Source organism: Trypanosoma conorhini, assembly GCF_003719485.1.
Source record: "Trypanosoma conorhini strain 025E chromosome Unknown Tco_14.4_contig_00685, whole genome shotgun sequence".
Lineage (NCBI taxonomy): Eukaryota > Euglenozoa > Kinetoplastea > Trypanosomatida > Trypanosomatidae > Trypanosoma > Trypanosoma conorhini.
Genome location: NW_021704780.1, coordinates 1 through 9,118, shown reverse-complemented (window position 1 = coordinate 9,118; position 9,118 = coordinate 1). Strand labels below are relative to the sequence as shown.

The 9,118-nt window shown below is 57.4% G+C and overlaps 5 protein-coding genes across 5 annotated transcripts, besides 6 other annotated features; all 5 read left to right on the top strand.

Annotated features, from left to right (window-relative positions):
• Positions 1-828: 828 nt before the first annotated feature.
• Tco025E_08031 (phosphoadenosine phosphosulfate reductase-like protein) lies at positions 829-1,809 on the top strand (the record flags this gene model as incomplete). Its single annotated transcript, XM_029374888.1, has 1 exon — positions 829-1,809. The coding sequence occupies one exon, from the start codon at positions 829-831 to the stop codon at positions 1,807-1,809; it is 981 nt and encodes a 326-aa protein (XP_029224972.1).
• Positions 1,810-1,814: 5 nt separating this feature from the next.
• Positions 1,815-1,889: a microsatellite.
• Positions 1,890-2,197: 308 nt separating this feature from the next.
• Positions 2,198-2,608, top strand: Tco025E_08030 (transcription elongation factor B, polypeptide 1; the record flags this gene model as incomplete). Its single annotated transcript, XM_029374887.1, has 1 exon — positions 2,198-2,608. One exon carries the CDS (start codon positions 2,198-2,200, stop codon positions 2,606-2,608), a length of 411 nt encoding a protein of 136 aa, XP_029224971.1.
• Positions 2,609-2,614: 6 nt separating this feature from the next.
• Positions 2,615-2,640: a microsatellite.
• A 275-nt stretch (positions 2,641-2,915) lies between these two features.
• Positions 2,916-2,938: a microsatellite.
• A 221-nt stretch (positions 2,939-3,159) lies between these two features.
• On the top strand, positions 3,160-3,588 carry Tco025E_08029 (uncharacterized protein; the record flags this gene model as incomplete). Its single annotated transcript, XM_029374886.1, has 1 exon — positions 3,160-3,588. One exon carries the CDS (start codon positions 3,160-3,162, stop codon positions 3,586-3,588), a length of 429 nt encoding a protein of 142 aa, XP_029224970.1.
• Positions 3,589-3,776: 188 nt separating this feature from the next.
• On the top strand, positions 3,777-5,537 carry Tco025E_08028 (uncharacterized protein; the record flags this gene model as incomplete). Its single annotated transcript, XM_029374885.1, has 1 exon — positions 3,777-5,537. The coding sequence occupies one exon, from the start codon at positions 3,777-3,779 to the stop codon at positions 5,535-5,537; it is 1,761 nt and encodes a 586-aa protein (XP_029224969.1).
• A 265-nt stretch (positions 5,538-5,802) lies between these two features.
• Positions 5,803-5,838: a microsatellite.
• Positions 5,839-5,953: 115 nt separating this feature from the next.
• Positions 5,954-5,970: a microsatellite.
• Positions 5,971-6,126: 156 nt separating this feature from the next.
• Positions 6,127-8,727, top strand: Tco025E_08027 (putative casein kinase II, alpha chain; the record flags this gene model as incomplete). The annotated part of the gene is made up of 1 exon (XM_029374884.1): positions 6,127-8,727. One exon carries the CDS (start codon positions 6,127-6,129, stop codon positions 8,725-8,727), a length of 2,601 nt encoding a protein of 866 aa, XP_029224968.1.
• Positions 8,728-8,862: 135 nt separating this feature from the next.
• Positions 8,863-8,884: a microsatellite.
• Between the last annotated feature and the right edge of the window lie 234 nt (positions 8,885-9,118).

Sequence of the window (9,118 nt, the reverse complement as noted above, 5' to 3'; positions counted from 1 at the left end):
GCCAGCTGGAGGTTCACTCCTTTCACACCGATCCAAGAGGCATGGACGAGTTTACCAGCGTGAGTGATGTTGGCCCCGTTGAGCTGCAGGGCATGCCCGAGCCCGTCCACCTGCTGAGCATCACTCCCAAGTCCCTGAGCGGAAGGAGGTTCCGCAATGCAAAAGTAGCATGACAAGGGGAAATTTGCAATGGGATTTTTTTGCATTAATTTCTTTTCTCTTTTTATTTTGTAATGATCGTTGCAATCAACAGTAGAAGTTTTCGACAGGCGTGCGCCGCCAGACCGGGCCTAGTGTATGGTAGCACGTTCTGTTGAACGCCCCTGTTATTTTATGTTTTGCTTGAGTGCTGTTTGCGCAGGAAAAAAAAAAATTCTTGGGAGGCATCTAGTATAATTACTGTGGTCTGTTTCTATCCTGTTTATTTATTCTTTCCCTCTGGCCCCCACTGCCCTCACGCGGAGGTGTCTGGCGGTTGTGGGGTCTTAAAGACTGCCGTTCCCTGAGTTGCCATGGAGACCATTTGCTATTGAATTTATGGGAGGATTCGTTTTGTTATAGGTTTGTGCGTAGTGTAGAATGCTTTTCCAAGTATGGGGTTCTGAACAGTGGCTTTGGGTGCGCACGGAGCCAAAGTGTATTCCCGTGTCGCTGCACCCTCTCGCAGTGTGGAGGTGAATTATCATGTTCTCATGTGGATGAATATTGTTTTTTGGAATGTTTTTGCTTATCTTTTTTTTTACTTTGTTGGCCGTGCTTGTCGTGAATTTATGTTTGTCTCACACGCATTTCATTGCAGGAAGAGGGCAAGGGAGGAGACGTGCGAAAATGGGCGGGGAATTGCGAACTGTGAAGCTTGCGGGCCCAGAAGTGTCAGACACTGATGTGGCTAATTTGTGCAGATGCGGGGCACTCACAACTGTGGAGCTGGAGAAGTGCGACAATGTCACGGATGTGAGCGCGTTGGCCGCCATCCCGACGCTGGAGGAGCTGCGCATCTCTGACTGCAGGAGGCTGCGATGCTTCGGGCCGTTGGGGCAAACACAAACAGCGCTGCGAAAATTGGTCGTGGCAAGGACGCCCGTGACCGGGGCGAAAGTGCGTGATCTGATGGAGTTGAAGGGCCTGCAACTTGTCGTGGAAAATGGCGGAGGGTTGCTGTCGTCGGTACGGCCTTCTGAGTCCCTCGTGAAGACGTCTATTGAAATGATTCGCGAAGTGGTGGGGCGGTTTAAGCCAGAGGAGGTCGGTGTTGCCTTCAACGGCGGCAAAGATTCCGTTGTCATGATGGACCTCCTTGACTGTGCGTTGGGCCATGCAATGCTGTCGAAGTTCTGCGTGTTTGTTCTTGGGTCCCCGGGGAAGGAGGAGTTTGATGAACTAAATGCCTTCAGGGAGGCTTATTTGGCGGATCGTGGCTTGACTGAAGCAAAGACTGATCGCTCGCAGCCGATGAAAGACGGTCTCGCGCAACTGAAGGAGTCGAGGGGGATCTCTCTTGTTTTCATGGGCACGCGCAGTAGTGACAGCGCGCACCAGAAGGAGAGCGTGGAGCCCACCACTGCGGGGTGGCCGGCGATGCTGCGCGCGAGTCCGGTGTTCGACTGGGGGTATGAGGATATCTGGGGGTACACCCTCGCCTACAAGCTTCCTTTCTGTGACCTGTACAAGAAGGGATACACGTCCCTCGGCTACCGAGGGGCAACCATCCCGAACTCCCTTTTGCTCCGCAGCGACGGCACGTTTCGCCCTGCCTGGGAACTAAGTGACGCTGTGGAGGAGAGAAGTGGACGCCTGGTGAGGGCATAAATGCGTTTGTTTTGTTTTGTTTTTCTATGATGTCTCCTCTATGTGGTTGTGCTGTTGCTGTTGTTGTTGTTTTTTTGTTGCGGGAGGGGAACATGAAGGGGAGAGTAGGAGACTATTGCTGATTGTTACCTCCTGCTTTCAGGAGCTTCCCCCACCCTCCTTCACGGCATCCACCTCCCCCCTGCTTCCCCGCACTATTACCACTAATATTCCCTTCGCCTGAGTGTGCGTGCCTGCGTGTGGGCCTTGACGGGCACCCCAAGGTGTATTGGTGTTCATTGCTAACCACCCTCGCACCTCGATGCTGCATCCTCCGCTGTAATTACGTTATCGTTGTACGCTCGCGGAGAAGTGCGTGGGTGGGGCGCAGAAGCAGCAAAGGAAGAAAATGATACGTAGCGGGGCCGCGTTCAATCCGATGCGGCGTACGCCGCCGCCGCCGCCGTACATCGACACTTTTGAGTTGATCCCCGAGGATTACATCAACATGACGTCGGCGGAGGGCCACAAGTTTGTCGTGCACCGGAACTGCGCCTGCGTTTCGCCGCTCATTCGGAAGTGCTTTGCCGACCACCTCGACCTCGCCCTCCCCGAGGTGAGCATCGACTGGGGGGAGGCCGACACCAGCACGCCCAACATTCACTTCCCGACACTCTCGACGCTGCGGCTGGAGGTAATTATCCAGTACCTGTACTACAAGCACCGTTACGAGGGGGAGGTGGAGGGGCGGCCGCCGTTTCACATTCCGCTGGAGGCCGCACTGGAGGTGATGAAAGTCGCCGAGACTCTTCAGTGCTGATGGTTAACACACACGCTCACACACACACGCACTTCCTTGATGTGTGCGCTGCGTCTTACCAGCAGTTACGATTCAGTCAGAAGAGGCTCGAAACAGGAGAAAAAAAAAGGGGGGAGAGGGGACGAACGCATGGTCGCGGCTCGGTTGCTCTGACATGGTTGTATGGGCACTGTCCCTTGGCTTTGGGGAAGAGAGGAGGGGGCTATGTGACACGTACGGGCGACGATCCTCAATTTTTTTTTCCTTGTGAGGGCCTGCAAGGAGGAATGCCCTGTGGCTTCGTTTGAGACGTTGGTCTATTTGTCTTTATATATATATATATATATGTATGGGATGCCCGTCGCATTCCCTCTTTCTGGCGTGCTTTAGATGGAGAAGAGTTTTGTGTGCTGCTACTACATTGCAACTATTTTGTAACCTGCGTGTATGTTGTCCGCGGCACCAGCAAGATGTCTTCTGTTCCTTGATTGCCGCAGCTGCATCGTGACTGTTCTCCCTTTCCCACACGTACACACTCGGTCTGTGTGAAGGAGAGCTGTGTTTTATGGGCAATGTCAAAAAAGGCGCGTGCCCCGCCGCCACCGGAGCAGGCCGTCGCCGCTCCGATTGCGTTTGACTGCTCCTACATGGTTTGCCTGCGCTCTGCGGATGGACGCCTGTTCCTGGTGGATCGCAACTGCGCCATGGTGAGTGCCGTGATTCGGAGTGCCATGTGGAAGGGGCGGCGCGGCAGCGACAGCGTCGGCGCCAATGGCGTCACAACTCTCCCATACACATGTGTGATGACAACCATTGGGACCGAGAGCTACGAGACGATCGCAGTGGATGAGGTGGGCGGCGATCTGCTGGAGCTCGCGCTGGAGGCGATGTACTTTAAGTACCGCTACGACGGCGACCCCGAGCGGCGTCCACTGGAGCCGCAACACACCCCAGAGGAGCGGCACAGGCTGGCGGCCCTGAGTGTGTTGCTGGATATGTAGCTAGGCGCCGCAGGGGCGGCGACGGCTGGCAGGCGTCAGCAGCGATAAAAGGACTCTGAAGACGCCTTGTATCACCGTTCAACTGTCCCCCGCTCGTTGCTACTGCCGCAAACTTATCCCTTCTCTTCTTTGTCTTTTGCTCCCTCCTCTCAGGTTCTTCTTTGGATCGTGTGTTCAGTTAGCCAGGCATGCATGAGAGCACGGCGGAGCACTTCAACGCGGGCTCGGAAGAGTCCTCCCGGGGAGACGAGCAGAGCATCTCCTCCGCCGCGGATGCCGACCTCGACTGGATTCCCGGGGAGGAGGAGGAGGAGGAGGAATTGAGCCACTTGGATCCCGCAGATGATGATGTGAGGGAAGAGGAAGAAGAGGGGGTGCCACGCTTCGTGGCGTCGGCGTTCAGCAATGTGCTTGTGAGCGACTTGGTGAATCTGCGGCTACAAGGCGAGACGTTGGGCCTGGAGCCCCCGCACACGGCGGCCTGCCCCGGCAGCGACGACACAGCGGCAAGGGCGAAGGTATGTTGCATTTGTAGTGATGCTGCCCTGTACACCTGCCCGGGCTGCGGCGCACGCACCTGCAGCGTCACCTGCGTGCGGGTGCACAAGAAGGAATCTCAGTGTAGCGGAGAACGCGACGTGGCGAGGAAGGTGCCGCTGAGTGCGTTTACCGACGGCCAGCTGCAGCGCGATTTCCACTTCCTGGAGGATGTCCGTCGAACCATCAGCAACTGCCGGCGGGGGCTATCAAAGGTGTGGCGCTACACCTTTCGTGCGCTGCCCCCGCCGCTGCACGCCCTGCGGGAGGCCGCGAAGAAGCGGGGGGTGGTCTGCCAGATCACATCCGAGGGCATGACGAAGCGGGATGCAAACACGTCTCGCTTTGACCGCAGGACGGAAACGATCACGTGGCGTTGCCAGTTCAACTTTCACGGCCCCGACTTTACCGTTTCCACCGACTGGGGCAACGAACGCCAGCGCCTGGGCGATATTGCCGCCTTCTGTTGGTCCACCAAGCCACCGCTGCCGTGTTTCCACATCAATCGACAGTACAACCGCGCCTCTAAGTGGATCGGGGCGGCGGAGCATAGCGACGCGGGGGACGGAAAATGTGACGAGAAGGAAGTGGATAAGGCGGAGGCGGAGGCAGAGGCGGAGGCAGAGGCGGAGGAGAAAATTAAGCACGAGGAGCAACGAGAGGAAGAAGATAAGGCGACGATCACGGCGGAGGCCACTGCGACTTGCGACGGCGTCTTCCTTGACAACCAGCCACAGTGCCAGGGGGCGTGGAGCCCATGCCAGCTCTCCATCGCCCCGCTGTCGTCTGAGGAGGCGTGCAATGCGCAGGCTGTGAAAGCGTTCTTGGCGATGGGGCCTGCCGTCATTCTTTCGCGGGCCGAGCGTTTAGGCATGCAGCAAAAGTACTTTCGGATGTCGCCCTCCGGCACCTTGAATGAGGCCCTCCGTACCCTTTTTTTTATTAATGAGTTCCCTGTCTTTGACGTCATCCACGCCTCCGCGTTGGAGGCGTATCCGCTTGTCACTGAGGCCGATAAGGAGCTTATCCGCGAGAGTTTTCGTCCGACACCGCGGCCGCCCAAGCCGGAGCGCAAGCCACGACGCACAAAGGCGGATCTTAGCCCCGAGGAGGCTGAACGGTATGCAAGGGTGCCGTGCCGCATGTTTCTCGCCGGCTGTTGCAAACTCGTCGCGGAGGAATGTCCCTACTGGCACTGCGAGTACAGGGATGTTCCGGCGTGTCGTAGTTTCGTCAAATTCGCCTTGTGTGAGAAGGGAGACCGCTGCAGTTTTCGCCACGACCCCGCCGCCGTTGGGGCGGCTCGGAAGCGGGCGAGAGAAGAGCGCCAGCGCCCGTGCGAGCAGCGGAGCAGACGCCGCCGCTGCGAAAATAACTTCGCGGGCGACGGTGCCGGGGATCGCGAGAAGTAACATGTGCGAGACGTGTAACGAAGTACGACTAAAGCGGCGAAGGCAAACAGCACGGCACAAGGACCGAATTTGGCGCCGAAGAGTAAAGTAACTAAAAGAAAGTAGTTCCCCCTTTCATGTCAATAATTGCGAGGGGTTTTTTTGGCCAATCACACCGGGTGTTGTTTTGCTTTGCTTTGTTTGTGTTGGGGGCGGTGCCTGTAGGGCACCGGCGCAAGACGCGAAGAAGACGCACCTTCTGCCCCAACCCGCCGCCTCTCCCCGCTTCTTATTCCTGATTATTATTATTGTTGTTATTATTTCGCTTCCACGCGCCGCAGGCGTGGTGGGGCGAAGGGTCAATAGTCGAAAATAGCGAGGTGAGGCGGGCAGGCAGAAAATAAGAGTAAAAGCAAGGCAATACACCGCAGTGAAGGGTGTGTGTGTGTGTGTGCAGACGACACCGCTGTTTGGGGACCTTCGGGTGGTGTCTGCGCCTCTCGCTTAAGAGTGAGCGGCGGCGTGCGGCAGAAACAAGAGAGAGTTTCACCTCCCGCGCGGGGGGCGGTCCCTCTGCAACGGCGAAGGCGGCGGCCAGCAGCTGCAGGCAATGCAGAAACTTGAAAACACGTTTTGTACCCTTCACGAGGCGTTGGAGCGGGCGGTGGGTTTCTTTGCGACGGGTGCCACATCGAATGGAGTTCCACTCACGCAGCAACAGGCCGTGGACGTGTTAGACGTGTTCGACGCGCTGCTTGGTGTGGAGGAGACCGGGTCGCAGGCTGCCCGCCGTTACGTCCTGCGCCGCACGCTTCAAGCTGGATTCATGCGATTCCTCGCGGACATCATTACCCAACCGCTAGAACACCTGCACGAGTTGGATGCGCAGGCGCCGCAGCCGTTTCTGCCGCTCCGCATGAAGGCCGTCAAGTCTCTTCAGCGGATTTTATTGGCCTGCAGTGACCTGGGCGAGGAAGCCTCTGCGTCCTGCTTCCGTGTTGCGGTGGATGAGGAAGTCGTACCGCAACTCCTGCGAACCCTCTCCGAGTCGCCGTATGAGCCGTTGCGATTGGGTGCGGCAGAGACATTGTTTATTTTCACCCTGCGTATACAACACGGGCCAACTGGGTTTGTAGCCTCTGGCGGCATCAACACCATGCGCCGCTCGCTGATGCAGGATGGCAGTCACACGGTTCGAAGTGTGTGCGCAAGCATCTTGCGGGAACTGCTTAATACACATGCCTTGGAGTTCACCAACCCCGCTACGGTGTCTGTCCTTATAAAGAGTCTGGAGGATACGTCTGCGGATGTACGGACACTCGCTGCGGAGATCTTGGAGCAAGCGCTGCGTCTTTACAAAGGGGACCTGGCGTACATGTTACGGGATGCTCGCTGCCTCTTGCTGCCGCTACGGCGCAGTTTGGACCAGGACCCCAGCGTGGAGGCTCTGGAGTCGGCTGCGCGTCTTTTGGAAATGTGTTGCGGGGTGGCTGCGGTGACGCAGCTGCAGACTTTTTTTGCAGCCGTCGTATCCCTGAACCTCGTGAAAGTTTTGCTGCGACGAATAGGTGAGGGGGGCAACGCCGCTGCCGCACGCGCCCGAAGCCTACGTCTATTGATTCAATACTCCCCTGCCGCCTACGAGCTTCCGCGGCAGGTATTGCACGACACGGAGGTGCTGGCGGTGCTGCTGAAGGGAATCGTGGATGCGGGGCGCGGCCGCAGCACCCCTGGGGAGGACTTTGCGGCCTTTCAAATTAAGAGTCTGGAGTTGGCGCTCTGCCTTGCCATCATCTTGACACAGTCCCCCGCCTACCGCGAGATGCTCACGGCGGAGTTGAACGACTACCCACAGTGGGCGGCGGCCATCAAAAACGCCGTCATCTCGCTGCTTAATGCGGCTTCGCTCGACTACTTCACCAGCATTGAGTTGTGGGACGTCACCGGACAGCATCTCAACCTGCCAGATGGGGTCCCGTGGGGAGCTGACCACGCACCGCAGCAGGCGTACGTTCGTCAGCTTTTCCAGGCGCAGGTGCAACGCACAGGCTCGGCGCGGGCGGCCACATCGATGGAGACCGACTTCCCTCCTTCTCCTCAAGCAGTGGCTCACCAACTTTTTGACGCGGCACAGCAGGAAAAGAAGGTGCGTCTGACGTTTATCCTGCTGGTCTTTGCCACGAGCATCACCTTTCCTGTGGAGAGTCGGGCGGCAGTCACGGCCGCGGCTGTGGCGCCGCTCCCTACGCAAGGGCGCTCTGAAGGCCGGGCGGCTCCGCGGTTCCCGACACCACCGCAGGCGGGTGGCGGCACGCAGCGCGAGCCCGCTGTCTCCCCCGACGGGCGCGTCAGCTCCGCCAGGCGAAGCGGTGGGCTCCCGAACCAGGCGCTGCTCGGCGAGAAAGAGGCCGTAGCCATTGCCTACGACACTTTCAATTCATCCATGTCGTTTGTCATGCGCTTCACGCAGCACTACAGCAAGACGCGGCAAAAGAAGGAGGCCGTTGTGGAGACGGACGACGGTTATCGCCTGCGACTGTCCCGGCTGAAAAATCCCTGGCACGCCATTGTGGAGAATCAGAGGTTAAAGACGTGGCAGGTGGGCGACTTGAAGGTGGGGGATCTCTTTTACTTTTCGCTGCCGTTTGATGAGATTGGGACAAGGGAGTTAGAGGCCGTCTTGTACAAGGCTCGCCGGCACATGGTATACCTCAAAAAAGAATTGTTGGTGACCCCCCAGCATAGCAAAGGCCGTCGGTGGTTTCTGCATGACATGGTAAGGAACATCATGCCTAAAGCCGTGGCTCAGCTAGAGGAGCTCAAAGCCCTTGTACAAAGCCGTGGCGCAGACGGTGTCCGTTTTCCTATATTTCTCTTCCGCGAGAAGGAGCTGCACTTTGGCGAGCGGGCGCTGCACCCAGGCAACCTCGCGGAGGTGTTGGACCAGATTGAGTTTTACTTCGCACAGAGCGCCGATAAAATGGTTGGGGTGGACAATGCCCGCCTGCAGCAACTCTCCAGGGGGTTGGGCAACCTTGGAAAGAGAGCAAGCGGGTCCGACGCTCTCCAACTTCTCGGTGCTATTGAGCCGCGTGACACCATGGCTGCGGGGGGAGATGCTGATGTTGCAGGGGCGGAGGAGGAGGAGGACGACGGCGGCGGCGGCTACGGGCATGGGACGATTAGCTCCGACTCCGAGACAAACGTGTAGGCATTTTGGGGGGGGGGGTGCGCTGGCATGGGTATCACTCTTTCTCTGCATGCGTGTGGGTGTCTATCGTTTTAATAATATATTTGGGTGGGGGTGGGAGAGAAGCAGAAAGTGATGAGATGAGTTGTTTTTGTTTGTTGTTGCTGCTGCTGCTGCTCGGCCCCCTTTGCTATTGTCGGGAACCGCCTTCACTATCGATGCTGTACAAGTAAGTTACATTTCCCTCCTCCCTTTCTACTTCTTCCCGTGGTGGTGTTATGTGTGTGAGAGCGAGAGCGAGCGCCACGGAGGGAGAAAAAGGCGGGCTTATTCATTTGACACAAACAACTTCTCCGTCGACCTAATTTTTTTTTCCTTGCGATTTTCTTCTTTGTTTTTTTTACTCGTTTCC